The 25,913-nt window shown below is 33.4% G+C and overlaps 1 protein-coding gene across 5 annotated transcripts; it reads right to left on the bottom strand.

Moving 5' to 3' along the window:
• Window positions 1-1,539: 1,539 nt before the first annotated feature.
• Window positions 1,540-24,989, bottom strand: LOC148308686 (uncharacterized). Of its 5 annotated transcripts, none has more exons than XM_088261364.1 (4): window positions 24,867-24,989; window positions 5,178-5,233; window positions 3,367-3,463; window positions 1,670-3,218 (listed from the first exon to the last, which is right to left on the bottom strand). In XM_088261364.1, the coding sequence occupies exon 4, from the start codon at window positions 3,168-3,170 to the stop codon at window positions 1,812-1,814; it is 1,359 nt and encodes a 452-aa protein (XP_088117490.1). In that variant the 5' UTR covers window positions 3,171-3,218; window positions 3,367-3,463; window positions 5,178-5,233; window positions 24,867-24,989; the 3' UTR covers window positions 1,670-1,811. The 5 variants fall into 5 exon arrangements, with proteins under 5 accessions (XP_088117488.1, XP_088117490.1, XP_088117489.1 ...); XM_088261363.1 differs by lacking the exon at window positions 24,867-24,989 and adding an exon at window positions 9,590-9,725; XM_088261362.1 differs by lacking the exons at window positions 3,367-3,463; window positions 24,867-24,989 and adding an exon at window positions 9,590-9,856 and having other exon boundaries at window positions 1,540-3,218.
• Between the last annotated feature and the right edge of the window lie 924 nt (window positions 24,990-25,913).

Here is a 25,913-nt window from a genome sequence, read left to right as displayed (position 1 = left end):
AAAATTAAAACAGTATCTGAATAATATATGAGTAAAACACTATTTTATAACAGTAAGTACCTAGTTATATATAACATAATTAAGACTAATAATGAAGAAACAATTTTGTACAAATAAAAAAAATATCATTGAATTTAACTGATACAGTTAAGAAAATATAATATCATAATAAATCAGAATTTGAGCAAATGGTTAGTTTCACACTAAACCTATACATATACACACATAAGATATTTTAGATATTAAATGAAACTTTTTTTGTAATAAATAGTTTAAAACGATATAATATTCTTAAACGAAATAATATTTTTATCAATACTCGATAAAGGAAAAAAGCATTTAATTGTAAAATTTAGAGTTTTTTTCTAAATTGGAATATGGGTAATGGATAACTATGAAAAATGGATTTACATGTACATACTAGTTTGGTTCTACTAAACAAATTCTAAGTAAATGAGTTGACGTTCCAGCATAGAGGGGGTATTTTAAATGCAATATTTACACTACATATTCATGAATTAGACAGAATTAGAAATCTAAACATTTGCAGTAATTTTGAAAAATCTCAGATAGTTGCGTAACACTTACGCCAACTAGACAGATCTAAACACATATATGGTATTAACTCTACAGAACAATATAAAGTAACATTAATTTATATTATACTATGCGCAAATAGATATGCGGAAGGCTGGGTGAATAATTTTTGCCACCTTTGATGTTATAAAGCCTTTTATTAATAATAAGCAAACGTTGTCTTAAAGTAATTTTGAAGAATCTCAGATAGTTATGTAACAGCTACACTAACTTGACAGATCTAAACACATTTAGCGTTTTAACATTAAAAGTATTAAGTAACATTAAATTGATATATTATGTATAACCATTTAACCATATGGTAAAAAATGTAACAATAATTAAAAATGTTATCTTATAGTTACAATAACTAGACAGGGTTACAATTTATAATTTGTAGGGATGTATTGTATACTATATGTTGGCTATTTTGAAACCGTTGGCTGCTTATTCTATCTAACAGTTTTATTTATAATACAAACTAAGTGATGTTTTTACACTCACATAATTACTTTTAATTTAATATTCAAATACGAGTATTGTACATATATATTTTATGAATATTATTTTTTATAGCAAAGTAACGAACATCGAAGATTTCAATTGAACTGTGAATTGTACACTTCAGTTAAGAATTTATCTGCTTTTGCAGTTATTGACGGCAAGCATTTAATATTTTTTTTACAAAATATGATAAAGTGCATGATAAAAATCAATTCACATATTTACCATGTATAAAAAAAATCTGTCTTTATTTCTAACTAGAAAATATATTCATTAGGCTGTTATGTATGAGATTTTCCAACAATATCTCGGCTCTCAAACCATAAGATGCCGATAAAACATAAAATAGATCACGTGGTTGTGATCGTGTAAGGCCAGATTTACATGGATTCAGTAACTGACTTCAAACACAAGGCAAGTCAGTGTTGACTCGGTACTGCTTTCGTATATGTAAATTGATTTTCACGTCAGTGCAGAGATCTTTATTCCCGGTGTACACAGTGCAAGTCAATTACAGGCGCCAGTACTGACGTCAGTAACTTACTCGATGCAAATCCGGCCTAGTACAGATTCGGTCGAAAGGAAAGATAAAACCACTTACACCACTAGCTTATGGTATAATTAAAAAAAAATATCACTCTTTTTTATGAATAAAAATAAAATAAAATATACGACTTGTCGTTTATGACACCATGAAGGAAATGGGCAATTCTTTGGTTTTGGCAGCTCGCCTAGGAGCGGGCGGAGGCCGAGGACTCGGAGCCGGAGCCGGAGCCGGAAGCCGAGGGGGAGGGCGAGGGGGGGTCGGAGGCCGAGCGGCTGCGGTGCGTGCGCATGTGGCGCGTGATCATGTCCCGGCGGCACGCCGCGTACGGGCACTGCGGGCACTTGTAGGGCTTCTCGCCCGTGTGCGTGCGCCGGTGCGTGGCCAAGTGGTCCGAGCGCGAGAAGATCTGGCCGCACGTGGCGCAGCGGTAGGGCTTCTGGCCCGTGTGCAGGCGCAGGTGGCGCGTCAGCATGTCGGAGCGCGAGAAGCCGCGGTTGCACTCGGGGCAGATGTGGCTGCGGCTCGGCGAGCGGCCGCGGTGGCGCGACGCCACGTGCTTGGCCAGCCGGTCGCGCTGGCTGAAGAGCTGCCCGCACACGGGGCACGCCCACGCCGTGTCCGAGCCGTCCGGCATCTGCTCCACCACGGGCGACACGTGCAGGTTGTAGCGTGCCGCCACGCTGCGTCGCGTCGTGGGCGACGCCACGTCCCCGCGCACCACGGGGTACGCGGCGCGGGCCGCTGCCGCGCCCTTGGGCGACGCCTTGCCCTTCCCCTTGCCCGAGCCGCCCTCTGCGCCCCTGTGGCCGCGCCCGCGCGCTAGGGACTGCTTGCCGCATTGCTTCGCGCAGGACGTCGAGGGCTTCGCGCGCTTCGCGCAGCCTTTCAGCGACAGATCCATGGGCACCTCCTGATACTCTTCGATTCCGTATTGAGCGACTTCGGCTTTTATTTCCTTCTGTCCGTTCTGCGCGTCTGTCGGATAGTTGTTATTTTGCGGATGGATAACTTCTCGTTTTATTTTATACTCGACGAAGTTATCTTCCATGCGAACTCTCGGTCTGGATCGTCTCTCCTGCGTAGTGAGTCTCCTGAAGTCGGTTTCCATTTGCATCTGCTCGGATTGCGACTCGCGGTAGTAGGAGGAAGCCTCGTAGGAGCCGGAGGTGACCGTGTGGCAGGGCTGGCGGGGCGCCGGCGTCGCGCCGTACGCGAAGTAGGCCTGCAGCAGCGTGGAGCCGGCCTCGGGCAGCACGGGCGCGCCTTCGGGCACGGCGGAGCCCACGCGCGGCAGCGCGGACTGCGGCGTGTACGGGTAGGCCGGCGGGGCCGTGCACGCCAGCTGGGGCCTCATCTGCAGGCCGGGCATCTGCAGGCCGGACATCTGCGGGCCCGCCATCTGCAGGCCGGGCTGGTTGTTGTTCTCCCTGTCGGCCGTCAGGTTTCCATTCCCCAACTCGGCCAACTTGTCCACGACTCGACTCAGCCGTATTCTCTTCTTGGTGAAGCATGTTCTTCCTTGCATGGCATCTTCGTTTTCCATCGTTTCACACAGCGGAAACTCGTATCCGGTGTTTTATTCAACGTGTACCTGCGAAATATTGTAATTTTATTAATGATTTTTTGTAAATTGCGATGATCTCTACGTAATACTTAAACATTTATGAAAATTATATAATCTGTTTTACGAGAGAGCTGTTTGTTTTTATTTTTAAATCTCTAATTCAATCTAATCTCACCTAAATCGAACATCTTTGATGAGACGATTAAACAGTTTTTCTCGACTTATGTGCTTGTATTCTGATTCTGAACAGTTGGTCTCGGTAAAAGATGGATCTAAATTAAATTAAAAAACTTCGTTAATTCAATTCATTGCATTAAGTTTTATTTTGATTCGCGCAAAAACATGACAATAATTAGGCATCCTTAATTACACAGTAACTCGCCAAATCATGAAAAAAAAAATTTGAACCATCTTTTTTATTTTTATTTCGAAATTTTAATAAAAATTTGCATCTTCATTTTTAGGGTATCACAACTCAAAATTATGAATTTGTGAATATTTGCAAAATGATTTATAATATTTTTGTGTAAAATATACCGACATATATCAGCATAGTTTTATATTTAGGAACAATAATTAAAAACTATTTCCTCTCTTTAAAAATAAAAAAGATTATTTTTCTTAAATCACTAAAAATTACAAAAAATAAATTATATATATATATATATATATATATATATATATATATATATATATATATATATATATATATATATATATATATATATATATATATATATATATATATATATATATATATATATATATATATATATATATATATATATATATATATATATATATATATATATATATATATATATATATATATATATATATAAATAAATATATATATATACATATATATATATATATATATATATATATATATATATATATATATATATATATATATATGTATTTATATATATTTATATATATTGATATTTATTCAATACTTTTTTAAGATAAATATTTGTGTTTTTATTATTTACAAAAATACTTAAATTTTATACTATATCAGTAAGAATAAGCAGCTCGTTATTTAAATTAGGTATCAAATTGTGACAGAGTGGATTCGAACCGAAAAACTCTGACTCAAGAGTCCGCGACACTAACCACGCAACCAAAACCCGACACAGTAATGCAATATTTAACTCATTTTCATGTAGGAATAATTCACATAGGAGCACAAGATATTGTCTCTAGAGAAGGAACAGCGATAAGAAAAATGCTCATAAACTGCGTATCTTAATAAACTGCTAAAAATAAACACAATATCATGTATGTTACATTGTTTTTTATATGCAAAATAAATAAAATCATTAAATTCTTTATCTTGAAACATTTTATTAGTTGTTATTGGCTAAAAATGATGCAATTTTAACATATCGTATTTATGTTGCTATCTTCGCGTGCTTTAATGTATTTTACAAAAATACAAGTACCTACCAAATAAATAATAAATAACTATCGCTAATAATATTGGCCAACAACACATGATATCAACAACTATAGGATTTCAAGTTACAAATAGCTTAACAGTTGGGTTAGGTACGCAATCATTTTTGGTTGATAGCGAATATCACAAATTTAGATAAAAATACAATAGCCCCTTCTCGTCAATTAAAGGTCTTGATTGGTCCGTAATTAAAAAAAATAATAAAAATAAAAATAATTTTATAATTTTACACCGAATTATTCTTAAAATAAAAAAAAAACCCAGTCTTTTATGTGAATCTGAAAATAAACCCTTATAAATGCTCGCACAAATAAAATAAATAAGCAGCCAATTAAAAAAATACACGCATACTTTCACAAGTCCGGATCGGCTACTCTGTTCATCGTATTCGAATCATATTGGGATAGCAAAAATAATAACTACTTGGATACAATAATACTATTTTCATCGCAAAATTAATAGCAAATTTGTATGCACATTATGATTAGCATAATTAAGTCATTTAGAAAGTATACGATAATTACCTGGTTTAGAGAAAAAAGCGACGTGAAGTGATTGTTTGATGAAGACAAGAAGTATCCTGCAATAAATAAAATACAATTAGCAAAAAAAAAATAACCCAATGTTTCAAACAAGTCCATAAAAAGAAGAATTTAACATGGAACTCTTATGTTCACATACATATATGTATGTGAATATGTATGTGTATACCCGGGACATCAATATATATATATATATATATATATATATATATATATATATATATATATATATATATATATATATATATATATATATATATATATATATATATATATATATATTTATATATATAAATATATAAATATTTAAATATATATATATATATATATATATATATATATATATATATATATATATATATATATATATATATATATATATATATATATATTACAAGTTTTTTATGCAAATGTTATGTACATACAATAGATATTACCGCCAGCTGTATATTACAAATTTAAATAAATTAAAATAAAACAGTGATAACGTTATTTTAAAAAGTAATAATAAGGAGATCATAAACGAGGAAGAGGTAAAGATAGTTTGCAAAGACAGAGCGGTGTGTCAGTCTATGCTCTCTGATTGATATGTGATCTTAATCAATGATTGCATCAAATCAAGGCTTTGGTTGGAAGCCCAGGATAATATAAAAATACTTAGTGTAAATATGGCATAGTTACTACCAGATAATAGTCGGTTATCGCCTTTACCAATGTTAGATTGACCTTTCAGGACAATATTGGTCGACTGGTCGAGCCAATCTTCTTTCGTTGCATGGTTACTTCAACACAATGAAAAGACTTATCAGTTTTATTCACACTTTGTTCGCAAATTGCAAAACAATTTCTTATCTTCATTCATAATGATGCAATATAACCTGAGATTAACTACAGCAACAACAATGTGTTGGTAGAAAGAGCTCTTTACCATTATAAAAGGTAACATTATCATCTTGAAAAGGAAAAAAAAACAAAGAGGGATTAATTAAACGCTAGAGTACATTGAATTAAGAAACACTTGTTGACAAACCTAGATTTGTGAACAAATATTTAGACGCAATTAAAACGTTGTAAAGAAAAATAACTAGTCAAATTATAAACTCTATTAATTATATACCTTTCAACATTAAAACGAAGTTGGTGTAATTCTTTCATTATCAATATCTTAGTTCAATACGTTATTCCATATCTTGTCTGCAAATGCGAGTAAGTGCCGAAATGATGAAAGACATGAAAAACATTATAAGTCGTTCAATAAGAATAAAACGATAACTTTGAATAGGTGAATAGGATAATATCATCCGAAATGAATCTCCCTTCACAAATTGAAATCTAAGAGTTTCCGCTCAGTAAAAAAAGCTTCTTCATCTCACCAATAGATGTCTCTCGTGAGAATTCTAGCGATTCTTGTACAATGTTTCGAAATTGGATCATATATATAGAACTTCCGAGAATTTGATTTTTGGTTGTCAATCATGGGTAGTATTGGTACACTGCGTAAAATGATCACTTAAACCAGCCTATGACGGTCGTGAGCCCCGTAAATGCCTAGACTCGCATATTTTTTTCATCTATGTTGAGAACGTCAAAAAAATTAAATCTCGTTACGATTAAGGCAAATGATAAGGTTCGCTTGAGTTTTTGACATATGGAATTTGATTGACGAGGGAAAGATGTAGGGTGAGAACCGGCCTGATAAAACTTGAAATGAACGTGAAATTACCTCCATTTCCTTTTTACTCGATTCTAGATATTTTTTATTTTTTATTTTATTTCCTTCAAAACACCAAGTGTGCATATATATATATATATATATATGTATATATATATATATATATATATATATATATATATATATATATATATATATATATATATATATACAATGTTTAAAAAAAACTTTCCATATGTTACTTTTTTATAGTATGGCTGTGGGTCAGCATTTTTTTCATTTTTACGGTGAAAAAAATGTTGGCCCTCAGCCGTGGCGGTCTGATGAATGAAAAAAACATTGACCCCCACCAATATGCTGAAAACTATTAATGTGTTTATTATTTCGAAGCAGTTGTTTACGAATGCGTGAATACTTGTATTTAAAATGCATTTAAAAGTAGACCTTTTACAAAAAAATATATTTAAGGTGTTTGTAAGATACCTTATCATGAAAGATGTGCATTACACTTCAATTAAAACCCTTATCCGCACCCCAATGGTGCATAGGGCACTGCATTATGTAAACACAGTGATATCTTGATCGTTAACACACGAAGGAAAGGTGATCAGCCCTCCGCTTCGGGTACCAGTCCAGGGTAATATTGAATAAATATAAGAGTGAAAAACACACTTGCATGAGATATAAATATTAATAAACAAGGCAAGACGTCAAGCAGTGTATCTGTGTTCAATGTCTCCAAAAGTATGTGAAACCTTTTTAGAATCGATTAAAACCTTTTTATTTTCCATGTCGAAAAAAACTCTGAATGCAATTCTATTCAATATCAGTTGACAGTAAAGGGTACTGAATTAAATTATTAAGAAACTGGGTTTAAAGTCGATACTTCGATAAATGCACTTTATTAAAAAACACATTATGATTTGAAAATATTGTATATATTGCAGTATCACAAATTTGGAAGTGGACAAATCCTCATGCTTCATAATCCGACTGAACTAATCTTACTGTTTGCTTGTGGGGTACTCAGTAGTCAGCGATAAAGGTACTAACACTACCACAAATCTAGAATCGCTGCAATATTCAAATGAAAAAATACTAGTTTTGTTCCTTCGATAAATATTCAACTATAAAAAAGTTATCCTAAAATATAATACTCGTTTGCCAAGTTCTGCTCCAGGTGGAGCGATAATGAGGCCTCCTAGACGGCAGATAAAACATGTCTTGTTTTAGCAAATAGAAGTGCTAAAATCAGTGCAATAAATAACATTTAGTATAACACGTTTTTTTATTTCTAAAAAGTTTTTGAAAATTCATACGTAGCATTTTGTTTTTAAATAATAACTCGGCTAATAATTGTGAATCTCGTATTCGAAATAGAAATCAAGAAGATATTTGCATTTTATATTTCGATATTTAAAACTATCTTGTACATGTCTAGTAATTTAACAGACTTCATTGGGATCAATTACAAATGATCATGATTCATATAATTTTTTTTGTGGACCCCAGTTAAAGAAATATTGGTTTTCTTCGTCAAGAGGATTGATGTTTATTTATAATGCCTTTGACGAATTGTTATATTGAATCGCTATGTTTTGTTGTTGTATTATAATGATAAGAATAATTAAACAAACAGATATGTAGAACCTTCTGCTAATTGCCTAATACTTTTTATCCTGTCTAGTTTAATGGCTAACATAAATTTATTCAAAATTAAAATCAGTTACCTGGTTGTAGTAATTACCCCGCAAATTGTTTTTTCATACGCCTCTCGATGGAAGGTATTGAAAAAGTTCGTAATAATAACAGGACTTAATTTTATTATTTCGATCGGCAAAATGAATTTAAGGTAAGTACCATAAATTCCAAACTTATGTAAAAAACATCATCATTTGGAGCGGAATATGACAATTGCATTTTTACAGCGACTGTCTGCACATAGAAGTTATATAAACGAATAATTTATTTTAGAATCAATATTTGTCCACCCGCCAGATAATTACCATGAACCACTTATAAAAGCATGGATTATAGCATAGAAAGATATTAATATGGAATAAAATAACAACTATGTAGTTTTTTCCACATTTATTTTATTTGACCAGCAACCGGTTGCCAAGAAATGTCAGTACAAAACTTAAAAGATATTAATATCCTTTTCTTTTTATAACATACATACATACATACTAACAATTTTCCAAATAATAATACAGGTTTCAGCGATTATCTCATATTGTGTGAAATGCACATGTGCTGTCTCTTAAGCGTTCATATCACATAGAAAGGTGATAATGTCCCTTTATTTTTATTACATATTAACAATTTTTAAAATAATAATACTTGAAGAAACAGCTTAGCTTTAAGAGATTATCATAGAAAGATGTTAATATCCCTTAGTTTTTATTACGTAGGTATCGACAATTTTCAAAATAAAAGTATTTGATGAAACAACTTTTAGCGATATTATAGAAAGATGTTAATATCCTTTACTTTTTATAACATATTGAGAATTTTCAAAATAATAGTACCGGATAAAACAGATTGTAGCGATTATCTCATAGTGTGTGAGATGTACAAGTGCTGATTCTCGAGCGTTCAGTCACGCATTCTGTCGTCTGCAGAAAAGAGTGATCAGCGGGAGCGATCCGCCCGCGATCGGAAGCGATCCAGGGGTTGGATGCGGTGAACGATCCCGGTAATATAAGGTGGGTAGACTTACGGCATCGCGGGCTGACCGGGTCCCTCGGAGCAAGTCGGATAACCTCCCACGCCGAGATCCGGCTGCGACTGCCGCGCGGCCGTACACCTGCCGGCGTTTACTACTTGCGCTCACAAAAAATTAACTGTTCACCAAAGTTCGACCAGTTCGTATCGTGGGAGTGTGTGCTGAGGCTACTCCCGCATACATGCAACCTGCGGTGACCATCGAATGCGGAGAAGCGGGCTGACCGGCGACCCGACTCGCCGACCCGATCTAACTGCGACTGAACATCGAGTCGAATCAATCATTTTATTAATCATATCACGAGACTTGCTACAACTCTTTCTGCAATGACGAGGCAAGGGCGAATAGCTTTAAACACTTTCGAGAAATTTCTCTATGCGTAGGATCGTACGTCCGATGGACAACGGTGATTTCTTCTTGTAGATTGTGACTTGGTGATCCATTAATCGTTCATTTTGCCTTTTTTACCGTACTGGCTTCAATAATTCCACTAATTGATTCGCAGTCACACAGTTCGGCACTAAAAATGAGACATATGTAGACTTGTTGTAACAACACTTAAGGGGGAATTAGATATATACATACATACATCTAAGAAAGATTAAAAAAAAGTAATTCCCTCTCCAACCACAAGAGCTTAGTCTCATCATTGGAGAGAACTGCGTTTTTAATTTTAAGATTGTATGTAGAAATGTACAGAAAATGAATTAAAATTATATTTAAAAAACAACTTTTGTAACCATTTTAAATAATAAAAAATAAACATAAGTATACATTATCATCAGCGACTTGTGTGTTTGATCATGCGAGTGTTGATTAGAACTAAGTGAGGCACAAGGCATGGTCATCTCACAGCGCGAAGAACTTTCGCGCGGTGTACCTTGGGCGGCGCTGAGTTGAAGTGGCGGCAAGTGCGGGCGGTGGCTTGACCCAATACCCGCTCAGTGCGAGATACCTATCTGTTTATTTTCTTGCCGATTTTTTTTGTTCGTCTTAATTTATGGCAACAAATCGACAATAGCACGCAATCCGAATCGATTGAATGCGTACTCGTTTGACTAGCCCGCTGGCTCGGGTCTCATTTCCAATCGCAATATTGTAGAAACACATACATTGGCCACCTTGAGACAGGTTTCGACTAATTATCATGCGCCGATGAATAGAAATCGCTCGAACTAAAATATTAGTTTTTTTCGTTGGTCCATTTAACCTGCACATACCTAAGACACACATCCACAAAGACATAATGTTTAGAATTTTTCATTTTGGACAAGTGTAAACAAATTTATTTCGAGTAAAATAAAAATATTAGTATGACTGTATTATTATAATTTAATATTGACAAATTATTTGCAAATAGTTACCTTAAATTATGCACATTTTTAATGCCTTTTATAAACTGACCATCACGCCGCTTCCCCGAAGGGGTAGGTAGCGAAAATAGAACGCCACACCACTCTTTGCAAATATTCTTCGCCTCTTCCTCGTTCATGAATCTACTCATACATAACCGCCGATTATTTCGACTCCTAACATGACCGCTTTCAAGAAGACATACTTGATCGTGCCAAGTTTTTCTCTCTCTTCCTCTGCTCCTTCTTCCAACTACATTCGCCTCATGTTTTACCGTTCTTTCCTCATTCATTCGTTCCACACGTCCAAACCATCCCAACACACCTTTCTTAATTTTATCGAAAATGCTTATCTCAGCTTTTCATTACTCTTTATTTCGCCATTCGAACATTTATCATACATCATTATTGATGGCTAATATAATACATATCGCTCACTCCTTTCAAGAACGTCATAAATCAAAAATCGTCAATTTTCAGTTGTGCGTGTTTTCAGAATGCCCAGAAAATGTACTATATCCCAGCAAAAGCGGCATATTTTAAATTTAATATTTACCCGCTACAGGGCAGAAAGGTATAGTTAATTTTTTTTAAAAATATTCTAAATATTTTTCAAATGGAGAAAAAACCTTCAGGTTTTACCTAAAAAGATCTGTTGCACAGTAAAAAGTTCAAAAAGTGACTTTATATTTATTTTTAATACTTAAACTTTAAAAACGTTCTCTTGAAAAATCAAGTTTTTTGATTTATGACGTTCTTGAAAGGAGTGAGTGAAATATAGTAATATCTTGCTGTTCACACAGTACCATGACTATTTAACTTTTGGCAGGTATAAAATTATTAATAAGAGGTAAATAAAAGGCACAAATAGTTAGTATGTAACACACGTGACTACTTTTCTACTGAGTATGTATTCTCCCGGAAAGTTGAACTAGTGGTACGCAACTATACCCGGAAAAGGATCGTACAAGATACGTACCGCGTAACGGTATACATTTCTCCATCCTGAACCGTTGGAAGTCGACACGAAATACACCATATTTGTGTACATTTAAAAAAATATCATTTAATATGTTTACAAAAGTTTTTTAAATAATTTAAATAAATATTCTAGACATTTCTACTTTTACAATCTTAAATTTAATAAATCAGTTCTTTCCAACAAAGAGACTAAGCCCTTGTGCTTGGAGAGGGACTTAAAATTATTGTTTTTGTTTGTTGGTGATATATTTTATTTTTATGATATTTTTTTAAATATTTTTTTCTTAGATTAACATGTATAAAATTACAACATTTTTGAGTGTGTCCAAATACTTGTTCACGAAATCTGGATTATCTCCAATTACAGAATTTTAGTATTTGGACACACTCAAAAATGTTGTAAATAAATTATCTGGTCAAATTATAAGCTTAAATAATAAAAATGAAAATGGTATTTTCTGGCGTTTCTCATGTGTGTGATTCTAAATTGGTTCATATATATAGAACTTCCAAGAATTTGGGCAGTGTGGTTGTCAATAATGGGTAGAATTGGTGAATGTTGCACGTGTGTAAAGTGATCACTTAAACCAGCCTATGACGGTCGTCAGCCCCGTAAATGCCCAGACTTCCATATTCTTCTTCATCTTTCATGAGATGTCAAAAAACAATATGTATAAAATTCATTTAATTTATTTTGATCAATTTAATGTCATCATTTAAAAAAAATATATCTGTAGGAAGATTATTGACGTACTTGGTTCCCAAATATTTAAAGTTCTTTTGGTATTGTAAAGCATGTTGAACTTTTCTTTAGAGTTAAGTATTTTGTACCCTTAAATAGTTGGGGAATTCAATTATTTAATGTACAGGTATATGCTATATTTATTAATTGAAATAGAGATGATTTTTTCCCCATTGATTTCTTCATTCTTGATTTTCTATCATCCTGACTACGACAATAGAAATTAATTCTTAATTAAAATCGGGCTCAATTACGATTCCACAGACCTCCGGAGGTATCGCTAAACTCTAAAAGTATGGTATTTATCTATATGGTATTTATCTAAAATAAATGCTTACACTCATATATTTAACATTGAATTCAATTACAACATGTTGAGTGTATCCAAACACAAAATCTGGATTATCTCCAATTTATCCCGTAAATGCCCAGACTTCCATATTCTTGTTAATCTTTGATGATATGTCAAAAATAAAAATGAATTTAATGTTACAAAAAAAAATCCGCGCTCTCTCGATAACAAGTTAATTGCAGATGTTCGAATGACAATGCGCGGAATGAGATTTTTGTACTGAAACTTCAGAATTCCTAGCTAAGGCAGCTTGAAGCAGTTGGCCCTGACTACTTCAAGCTGTTAGTTTGATTCTGGACTTATTATTGTATGCAAGGTACCTGCTGACTCTAGGAGAAGACATAATTCTTTATTTTTTCTTCATTTTTTAAACTTGTTTTTCTTGTACCAGTTCATTTATATTGGCAATATTTTAAGAATACGTATTTAAGTCTTTTTATATTAAAAATACTGGATTAGCAAATTTGGGGCTCGTTCACACTTGGATTTTTTTTCATAAACAAGTCGATTAAGTATATCTAAATTATATTATATTGTACAATTTGAGAACCTGTATCGTAAAAAAAAAAACAATTTATTTTAATAAGGGTCACAGAATACTAATCGATATTTTACGAGTAAGTATTGTACATTCGTATATTTGTTATATACAAGGATATAATGTTATATACATAAATAATACGATATAGATTTTTCCTTCTTGGATCGTGGTCTTCTTCGTGGGTTAGATTATAACCTTTGTGATGATTTAGCTTCTTTCATGGCCAGTCTACCCCCAGTTTCTATCCTCCGCTTGTCTCTTCAACTTGGCGTACCAGCTACAACGCATGTCGGAGATAATTTTTAATTAAATCCATGTAGGTTAAACGGGTCGTCCTCTATAGTTTGTGCCTTCGCACACGATTTCCGCAATCGTACGAAACAGGCCTGGGTGGCTTAGTTTTATATTATGGTCTATCCATTTGGATCACTGTTTGATCACTTAGTTAGAACTTCTAGACTCTTCAGAACCTCGTTCTTCTCTACATGTTCGAACAAAGAATTGGGGAACGTGTGCCTGTAGCACCACATCTTAATCGCCTCCAGCCCTCCCCGTTTTGCACTGCTTGATAGCCCACGTTTCGCTTCCATACAACAATATGCTCCAGACTAGAGTTTCAATAAGTTATTCTTGTTTTCAAACTAAATTTTTAAATTATTTTTTGACATCTCATCAAAGATGAAGAAGAATATGGAAGTCTGGGCATTTACGGGGCTGACGACCGTCATAGGCTGGTTTAAGTGATCACTTTACCCACGTGTAACATTCACTGATTCTACCCATTATTGACAACCACACTACTCAAATTCTTGGAAGTTCTGTATGTATAAACCAATTAAGAAACCTTGTTCATGAATCACTAGAGCTTCACTAGAGACATCTATTGGTGAGATGTAAATAAGCTTTTTACTAAGCAGAAACTCTTATATTAGTATGTGAGGTCCGAATCAAGGTATATGAGGTATATGTTGTTATATTTTTTTAGATTTCTCATTGAATGCTATTTTTACTTGTTTTGTTCGGCTGACTTTTTCTGATTTTGATTTGATCGACCGTCTTGAGTAATTTTGCCGCCCAAATAAACAAATTCCTTTACTTGTTCGATATTTTTACTATCTAGTATACTTATCCTCAATTCCTGTAACGTGGCAAAAGTGCATATGGACGCAACATTGGGTGAGGGAACTAGTATTGAGGAAAAGTCTCACGGTTTCGAAGATAAATTGAAAGGGGTACTATTCCGATAGGGTGATAATATTTGTCTCATTCTGATAAGCGATTTTTCTTCGACACAATAACCGCCATAGTGAGACAAACAGGTGTTAGAATGAAACACAACTTTACCGTGTGACTTTTATTATGTAAACACGGACGCCATCAATAATAAATTTGTATGATTCATGACGTCACTTCTAACTGATAAGCACGAGCCGGCCGAATCTTTATTACGAACTATACATGCAGACATTTGGTGAATTTGTCGATTTTTAATAATATTTTCACTTATTTCTAATCTTGGAACATGATATCAAGTTAGACTGTAAAGCGATTCTTTATTGATTTCTTTCCCAGCTAAATATTACAAAGTCAAAAAGTAAAGATCGTCTTTTTTTTTGGACACAAAGTATTTTTGCGTAAGTATATGTATTTATTTTTATGATAATCGATAATTGGACTAGAATCGAGAGTGAAAATTCAAGGACACGTCACACTTATTAGCACATTTCGTTACATGAGCATGATAAAAGTATAAGTTCGAGAAAGGAGAATGGAGAAAAAAGCTATCCATTCTGACGCCACGAGAGTGGAGCAAAAGAGAGCGACATATACACAACAGCGATAATACAAAAAGCGATAGCATATTGCAGTGTCGCGCACCCGCGCTTTGTAGATACATCTTAGTCGCTATATATGAACAGTGAGATACCACAGGTTGTGCAACAAACAACACGTATTGTTGATGTGTTATAACAAACCCATCAATAAACTGCAGAACTACAATAGATGCATTTTTTCCAATGCTTTTGATAGAGTTCTCTTGGAGAATGTTTAAGACATTATGAAAAAGAAGAATATACCGAATCCGATTATTAAAGCAATGAGGAATCTAAATAATGGCAATAGAATGCACATTAGAGTGGGAATTGATCTTTCGAAGGAAATCTGGAAATCTGAAAATTGGAAAGTCACTTAGAATATATCTAAAGAAGTTTCTAAATTCAAGTAGTTCATTAGATTAACAGAGAATGTTACACAGTGAATGAAGTGATTGCATAAACCAGCGAAAGACAAATCATACGTGCATTTACAGAAATACTTTGATTTTTATATTTCTATCTCAATAACATCTCATTTAATTTAAAATTTCAGTAAAATGTCAGTAAATATCAGTAAAAACAACCCTTTTGGAGGATAAAATCCAGCATTTGTAACACAAATGTGAATATAATTTAATAAATTTTGTAAATGGTGTTTAAGTATCAATCAGTCTTGATAAAGAAACGGTTAGCCTTGAAACCGGTAGACACTATAATTATGTTATAATAAAATATTCATGGCGATTTGAAAACAAAGTTACATTTTGATAATAAAATGGAAAATCACAAAGATGGTTCTTCAAATATAAATTTTACAAATGTGAATACCTTAAAAGTTATAAATATGTAATTTATAATACGCTTCGATTCTGACGTAAGGAAAGTTTTACTTAGTACATACCACTATTTTTTAAAAATCTACAGTAACACGTGTTTCCATGCATTTCGCATCATTTTCAAACATCGTATGTAAAACTTAATCCAAATTATAGATTTGGGACGTTGAAGGTTGAAGAGGGAGAAGGAGCTATTTCTTATTTTTATTAATTTATTTAATTATTAGATGTTAATTTTTTTTAATCAGTAGTAACATAGACAATAGGGGGGAGGATAATAAACCCATAATTAACATAGACATTGTATATTATGGGTTTATTATTATTTATAACTTAAATTAAAAATGCATAGATATTTGTGCATTAAATGTCAAATCAAACATTGATTTTTGAGTCTACTAGGTTGTATTTTATTGTTTAAAAAAACACATAAAAATCAATTTTGTGACAGTTGTTTCGCCTAGTTATGACATTTTCAAACGAATGTTCGTTCGTTGAAAATGCGTTCGTCACATTAGTTTGAAAATGCCATAATTAGGCGAAACAATTGTCGCCAAATTTATTTTCATGTGTTTTTTATACAATAAAATACAACTTAGTAAATTCAAAAAAGTAGTGTTTGATTATACATTTGATTGAAAAATTAAAATGGAGTTTTAAAAATTAAACGCCAAATCTATAAATAAATGGATAGATGTTGCCACAACGTGACTGCCGAATCAATTAATAAAAGTACGGAAGTTGTTTGAAAGTACTTGGGGTTTTGCGTGGCAACCCCAAACGCATTGCGTACGAGTACGGGCGCTTGTGTACTACAGGAATTTTAGCGTCCGGCAGTCCGGTTAGCAAGATAAAACGGATGATTGGTTTGTGCTTTTGGCCGTCTTTCTTCGGATCGGTGCGCTTAATCGGTGCGTGATCAAGGTGCGCGTAAATTCGATCACGCTAAACGTTTTTATATTTAAAAACTGGACTGCCGGACGGTAAAATTCCTTGTAGTGCACAAACGCTCTACTTTGGCATCATCTCCGTCGCGGCGTCGGCGTCGGGCCGCCTTTGCACTTTCTTATTGCGGGAGTTGTTTGCCGCCTTCTTATTTCGTATAGCGGGCGAAGCTTTCGCATCCTTTTTATTGTATGCGCGCCTGGCATTTCGTCGAACGCGGTCGCTAACGACGGAGCAATAGTCCGAAATAGACGCAAATTCCAGTCACCTCAGCACCGTTGTCTCGAACAGGTTCTATTTGTATAGCGCAAATCCAGAGGTAATTACGCCAGATCTCTTTATTTATTATCCACACAATAACGCGTCAATTGACGACCGGGAAACAATACCAAAAATTATTACTTCAACAAAAATATTCATTACCGTCTTGGATTGGCTACTAATTTTCATGTACATCATATCGTGTATGTACTGGCAAAAAACGTAAACCCTTATATTCCTGTTTTTATAATCCCTGTTATTTAATACTTTCAGTCTGAATAAAATACCCACCATTAAACTCAAAGTTGATTTTTCTTTTAAAACCACATAAATATTTCATTTTAAGTACTTAGTGTATTTTTCCAGTTTATTATATAACGTTGAAAACTTTATAATATGCATCATTAAGTCAGAATTGCATATTTTCAAGTTAATGTTTTTAGCCAGAACACCCGCGATATAGTCACCGAAGGGGCGTTTGCCCACTACACGGGATTTCACCGTCCGGCAGTCCGGTTTTGAAAAATATAAACGACTAGGACAGTTTAGCGTGATCGAATTTATGCGCAACGTGTTCACGCACCGATCAAGAGCACCGATCTGAAGAAAAATAGGGACAAAAGCACAAGCCAATCCAAGCCAATCATCGTTTTAAAACGCTTACTGACGGTAAAATTCCGTGTAATTCCGGGTAGTGGACAAGCGCCCTAGGGGTGAGAAAACCCTGAACAGTATAAAGTCAAACTAACTTAATAAAAAACTATCTTACCATCTCGCACCTTCCATGCAGGAGTAGGCAGAAAGAATAGGACGCCAAATCAATGTCTTTGCACACAATAATCGCCTTTTCCACATTCTTCTCATACATAAACGCCGGAATGTTTTAAACTGCTTTGAAATTAGAATTAGTTTTACGTAAAACAAATCCAAGCTTGATACGAAAGGATATACTTTTATATTGAAGGATTATTAAAAAAGTAAAAATATTTTTCCTTAAATATCTAAATTAAATAAAATAGTCTGCATTTTTAATATGCAAATACTTCTCTGACAGTTGAATAAAAACATAAAATTTTAGGATAAAAAATAATAAAACTTCGTGCATTCTCTGATGTACAAATTGATAAACCTGTTTTTTAAGTTTTGAAAATATTTAATGTTCATGTTTATTCACAGAAATTAATAATGTTTTAATTAAAAGGATGTTAGTATAATATCATCCGAGTGAATATCATGTTTCTTTTTTATAGTATATTTTGTTTGTTCGTGTTTATCTACCTCCGTAGTATAATGGTCAACACGCTAGGCTACCTTACTGGAGGTTCCGGGTTCGATATCAGGGTGGGTTAAAAAATAAGTGATTTTTTCACTCTATTATTTATTACAGGCGCCATGACGTAGTTGGGTAGACGCTCGACTGCTAAACTGGCGTCATGGGTTCGATTCCCGTCAATTGCAAAATGAATTGGTCTTGGAGTTTGTGGTGCATTTTCCACATCTACATTCCCTATCCTTACTATCCTACCTGCAGACAAGCTTCTAAAATAGAAGCTTTTCTGTGGGTGGTTCGCTTAATAATAATAAAAAATAATAATCAATATTTATTTATTCAAAGTCCATGTACAGCAAATAAATAAATACATTGGTGGGTTTATTGCTAAAAAGCAATTTCTTTGAAACCAACCAAAAACAGACTAGTGATATTGATCAAAACGTTGGATACCATATATAGCCGTTTGCAATCAGAGTGTAGATTGTACTTAACATTAAAAAAAAAACATAAATTACAAATTAACATATATTACTCAAGACTTGTGTACCTGAAGCGGAGGGCTGATGATCACCTTTCCTTCATGTGTTAACGATCAAGATTGCACTGCGTTTATATGATGCAGTGGTTTATGTACCATTGGATGCGGGTAAGGATTTGATGAAGAATATCATGTATTTATAAATAAAATTATCCCAATTTTATTTTCTGAACCTGATTCAACTTATCTCTGTTTCCAACGTTTTGAGTGTGTCCAAATACTTGTTCACTTTGGACTTATCTTATTAGGAGTTTTTTTTGGCATCTCAACATTGATGAAGAATGTGGGCAAGTCTGGGCACGTGTAATATTCGCCAATTCCACCCATGATTGACAACCAAACTTTTCAAATTCTTTGAACTTTTAGATATATTAAATTATCTCGGTACATAACATAGATCTTTAACACGAGAGACATCTATGATGGGACGAGGCAAGCTTTTTATTAAGCAGAAACTGTTTCACTTGTATGTGAGGTCCGAAACCTGGATTCACATACGTAAGAACCGCTAGAAAATACTATTTTCATTTATTTTATTTAAGCTTATAATTTGACCAGTTAATTAATTGACAACGTTTTGAGTGTGTCCAAATAATTTCTCACAAATCTGAATTATCTCCAATTAGGAGTTATTTTTCAAATTATTTTTTGACATCTCGTCGTGGATCAAGAAGAATATGGAGGTCTGCGCATTTACGGGGCTTACGACCGTCATAGGCTGCCTTATGCTGCGTCATAGGCTGCCTTAGGCTGCGTCATAGGCTGCCTTAGGCTACGTCATAGGCTGCGTCACTGGCTGCGTCATTTGCCTCGTTCCATCATAAATGTCTCTCGTGGTTTCTATTGAACTCAAGAAATATGTATGGAGATAATTCAAAATATCTAGAAGTCCCGAAAATTTGAATAGTAAATCATGGGTAGAATTGGTAAATGTAAACCAGCCAATGACGGCCCTGTAAATGCCCAGACATCCATGTTCTTCTTCATATATTTTGAGATGTCAAAAAATAACATGAAATAACTCTAATAAATAACTATAATTGGACATAATCTAGATTTGTAAACACGTCAAGTATTTGGACACACTCAAAATGTTGTAAAATTAATCCTTAGCCCTGAACTACTTGTCTTCAAATATATTCCTCATTCATTTTATTAAATAAAAAAGGAGAAATGATAGAATATAACTCTTAAGTAACAAAATAAAGGTTTTCTCAAAGTATCTCATTCCATATTATTTTTTGACATCTCATCAAAGATAAAGTAGAATATGGAAGTCTGGGCATTTACGGGGCTGACGACCGTCATAGGCTGGTTTAAGTGATCACTTTACACACGTGTAATATTCACCAATTCTACCCATTATTGACAACCACACTACTCAAATTCTTGAATGTTATATATATATATATATGAACCAATTTAGAAACCTTGTTCTTGAATCACTAGAACTTCACTAGAGACATCTATTGGTGAGATGTAAAGAAGGTTTTTACTAAGCAGAAACTCTTATATTAGTATGTGAGGTCCGAATCCTGGATTATAATCACACACATGAGAAACGCCAGAAAATACCATGTTCATTTTTATTATTCAAGCTTATAATTTGACCAGAACTTGTAAATAAATTATCTCATTCCATTTTAAATAACGTTTTGACGCTTGATCTATGTTGAGATGTAAAAAAAGGTCTTGATTTAATTTAAAAAAACTAAGAGCGCTTGTGCACTACACGGAAATTTACTGTCCGGCAGTCCGATTAGCATGAAAAAACGGATGATTGGCTTGTACGACTACGACAGTTTAGCTCCGATACGAAGAAAGATGGACAAAAGCACAAGCCAATCCAAGCCAATCATCGTTTTAAAACGCTAACTGACGTGCGTGTAAAATTCCGTGTAATTCCGTGTAGTGGACAAACGCCCTAACGGTTTGGTTTTGATTTGATAATGAAAGTTCTGAGGCCGCGGGACGCTGTTGACAATGCCTAGAGCCGAGAGGCGCGGGTGAGATGGGCGATGTACCGCGATTGTTGCTTAAATTAGCATCGCATGCGGTGCATAAGTATTGCATCTACCGTAAGATGTAATAATTCCCTTTGGCGCTCCCGCGTATGTAGAAAATACTAAATAAATTTTGTTTGACATTTTCAATAAATTTCGAACTTAGTTAAGAAAAAATCTTGCTTTGCATGAGAAGGTCTGTCAGGAAGCCTAGACGCTTCTGTATCAGATCTGGGAATGCGGTGGGACACCTTTTAATGTGTAGAAAGTACTGTGAAATACATAGACCGGTGCATTTTACGGCGATTTGGAAAAATCAAAAAGGAGTTATGTGTAGCAGTTAAAGAGACGTATATGTACTGCTATTACCGACCCTTATCCGCGCTGAATGGTGCATAGGGCACTGCATAAAACTGATGCAATCCTAAGTCGGTCGTTACTCTAATCAAATACATATATTATTTGTTTATTTATCTTATTTATAAAATATACGTATATGGAGGTCCCCACAAAAAGTTACATTTCCAATATTGAACAAAAATCCCTTAAATGCAAATCTGTTCTGTTTACTGTTTTCTATCGAAATCTTAACTAAAGTTGCTATAAAACGTGACCAATCCTGTGTCAAACCAATATGAAATCATTTAATTGCACCAAAACGTAAGAACTTCACAAGTTCGTTTGATGTATGTGCATATTGTGTAATATGTCACACGGATTTATTATCTTATGTGGTTGCAGCCGCACGTGGGGAACGATTGGACATTCTTGTGTATAAAACAGTAGGAGTAGATATGTAGGCTTTGATGACTCAATTGTTTATCAAAGTATTCGTCTCGAAGATTAATACATTTTTGCATACGCTCTAACCAACTGTTGAAGCAGTTTTTCTTCTTGTTGTTGGAAAAGTCTTAATTATGTTTTTGAAGGCATTGACTGCTTTTTCTAGCGCAAGAACTTTTATGTTAATTATTGTTTCGGCATTCACTTTTTAGTAAGACATGATTAAATTATAAATGAAACACTTGTTTTTCAAATATTCAAGTATTATATTTTAATGACTAGTTTCAAAAACTACAGATGTTTCCATCTACGGGTTTATATTTAAACGGCGACACAATTTAAACATGTACAATATATTAACAGGACGTTTTTAATGTTTTTACATTTGACCGGATTTTTGTCCGTTAAATAGATGTCTGTTATATCAAGGTTTTACTGTCTCTACATTTCTATTTTGTTGTTATGTTTTCCAATTAGTCCGTAAATCGTAGTATTGAATTGTAAATTTGAGACTAAAATCCTCAACATAGGACATCCGAAAGAAGTATTAGAGATTGAAATAATTGATATAATACAAATGATACATTTGATATTATACAGGAAATTTAATAAACGTATAAACCGTTAGTTAAAAAACTGCACACAATTTAAGTAAAACAAAAATTAGGATTTGTTTTTACCTAACTGCTCAGGCAATGTGATAAGATTGTAGGTATATATAAAAAAAATAAACTTTTGAATTCAGCTATGCGTGATCTGACAACAATTTTTTTATTTGAGAATCAGTTATTGAACAATTATATTTTGTGAATTTATTAAGTAAAAGTTTAAATTCTAGATAAATAAAAACCCAAACATTAGTTTTATTATTTTAAAACTCCTAAACTTATTCACCGATTGCTTTAAAAAAAATTCACAACGTTGTACTTGAATACGTGTGTGTTTTTGTATGCTCTTTTCTTTCTTTTCCATTTAATTAGTTTGAGCCGTGACACGACGTGGATCAACTTAATTAAACAGAAAAGAAAGTAGTTTTATAAGAAGATGTCTGAGGCATTCTCAGAATTATCAAATGCAATCCCAAAATGTTCTTTTAATTCTGAAAAATTACAATATTGTAATACCAATACCATAAATTATAAACATTTCAAAACATTAACGTTTTGAAATAATAGCGTCTCTCAAAACAACATAGAGTTTTGATTCAATTTCACCAATATTCAAAATGAATACATGTCTATCATGAAAGTAATTTTTTGATTTTCGTGAAGAGCCCAGAAATTGAAAAGAAAAAAACTATACTTGAACCTAATACCCTCATATGCACAAATAAAAATTGTGATTTTTTTTAAAATTTGCATACCTATATTCATAATGTAAATTGAATCAATGACAGTTTTAACAAGTGCACTATATTCCACCGCCTTCCAGTAAATAAACCATTGCCTTATTCACCTGATATGGTCTCATTAGTTCTTCGCTTTTTTCAGAATATCAGCGGAAAATTAATACTTAGGTAATAAAATACTCAGTGTAATTGAACTCTTAGAAGACCTATGGTATATGAATTCTTTGTAAATGTGTTCTTTGATATATCAATATACTAGTAATCCAATCTGGGCATCGTTGGGAAAATTGCATTCAGCTTCAAAGAAAAGTAATAAACGAATCTGGCAAGTTTCATTCCGCTGTACAGCACTACCTTATTTTTAATCAAAGAATATCCGAGAATACCGAGAAATATTTTACCATATTATAAAATCAACCTCAAAGAAAAACGGGTTATTTTTTTCACCGTTGAATTGATGAAATGTTTGTGATTTCGGTGTGTATTTTCACTTATGCGTAGGCAAAAATTAATTGAAATGAAATTCTGAAAGCAAAAGTGGTCGTTTCGTATTTTTTTAATTAAAATATACTTTTGTAGAATATTAAAAAAAATATATATTTTTAAACCTTTCACAAAGCCTTTTTATGTCCTTTGACAGGCTCTGTGAAGTAGTTAGGTAGACGCTCCACTGGAAACTGGCGTCGTGGGTTAAATTTTCGCCAGTTGCAAAATTAATTGTTTTATTTTATTTATTGTGACGTATTTTTTACATCTACCACCTAACACTACCTTCTACTACCTTACTTCAAAAAAATGGTAGGCGATTGCTTTAAATTAATACTATGTGAGTATTTCTTTTGATTTATGTATATTTTTTGGTATAATCTGTATAAGATGTATATCTTTAAACATTTGCTAACGGTGGAAGTGTGATTCGTGAAGTAAATATAGAATATTTTATTTAAACGCATTGCACTTAAGAGATGTAAAAAATGAACGAATTATGTTCAAAACTATTCAAAATAATACTGCTCGGTAATCTTGGGTTCATACATAACAATGTACAGGCCAAGCTTCTTTCAGTACACGATGAAATATCATAACGGACAAATTTCAAATAACATATATCCAATAAGTAGCGTCACTAGAGCACATATCGTCATTTTACTATCGTGAAATATTTTACAGTATTATTTGTAAAGATATATATATATATATATATATATATATATATATATACATCCATAAATATATAACAATCTATTATATAAATTATGGAACACCATCTTTAGATCTACATCAATGCTCTCCTTTTGGATTACATTCTTCATTGCTGGTCAAGATGCAACGTTTTTCATAATAATAGATTATTACAATGTTTGTTTTTGGGATATATTGATAAGACTTTATATTTTATTTTAATAATGCAGGTTATTCTTATAAACAAAACATTAATTTGAGATTAATTTAAATAAAATAAAAACAAAATTTAAATAATTCAAAACAAAAAAACTTACCTAAATAAGCCGGAACACACCGTTATTGTGAATGTTAAATGTCAGTGTCTCAATAAGAATGTATGAAAACAAAACGCGAGGGTGGTATGGTCACTGCACTGCCACGAGCTACCTGCGCCCTGTACACCGTCAGACTGAGAGCGCCTGCAGGCGGGAGTCGCCCCCTCTACCGCCGGGAAACGCAGGACCTACGCATCCCCACTCTCTACCCCGGCGCGCGGCGTCACGGCGCGCACCTTTCCGGCGTTCTGTCGGGCCTACACGTGCTACAAGTGACTTGTTGATCCTATTCGCCACGTAGCTCCCACTAAACACCCCGAAATTTTACATATATATACATATACATGTACATATATATTTGTTTTGTTTTATTTGTTCGGGAATTGTACAGCTTACATATAAAAAAATTATATAATAAACAATAGTTACATTAAACATTACATTACATTTACAAAAATAGTAACGTTAAAAAAAGCCAATTAAACAATTCCACATTTATGTTATAAAACTATTAAAAAACATTCAGAGATTAAAAAAAAGGGTATGGTATATAATAATAGATTCAGCAGGAAGGAGAGGAATTAAGGAGGGTGGTTAAAGGATTTTTATATATTTATAAAAAAAATTATATTGATTATGCATATATTTATTTATATATGTTGTAAAATTATAATTTTAGTTCCTCTCCAAAAAAGAGACAGCTATTGAACTTGGAGAGAGACTTACACTCAAGGTTCGATGTTTTATTTGACAGATGGTATAAAAGTATTTTTTTATCTTCCATATATATATTTTTAAGATTGACATAATTTTTTTCTTAAGCATTTTGATTTCTTCTAAAATTTTTTTAATTTTATTTATGGAGTTTTTTGAAGTATATTCACAACACTTTCTTCACACGAGTGAGCGCCAAAGTGAATTAAAGACTTTATTCAACAATTATTTATTTTTATTGTTTGATTATATTTTAAAAGTTTTTTGTTGTTGCTTTTAAATCTTTGATAATATGTCTGGATAACCACAAGTCTTTAAGACCATTCTCATTAA

Source organism: Brachycentrus maculatus, unplaced genomic scaffold (genome assembly GCF_059751285.1).
Source record: "Brachycentrus maculatus isolate JH-2025_06_01 unplaced genomic scaffold, ASM5975128v1 h1tg000153l, whole genome shotgun sequence".
Lineage (NCBI taxonomy): Eukaryota > Metazoa > Arthropoda > Insecta > Trichoptera > Brachycentridae > Brachycentrus > Brachycentrus maculatus.
This window is presented reverse-complemented; position numbering and strand designations above follow the sequence as displayed.

Excerpts from the sequence above, each read along its gene's own strand:
- LOC148308686 (XM_088261364.1), bottom strand. The coding sequence starts at position 3,170 with ATGGAAAACGAAGATGCCATGCAAGGAAGAACATGCTTCACCAAGAAG.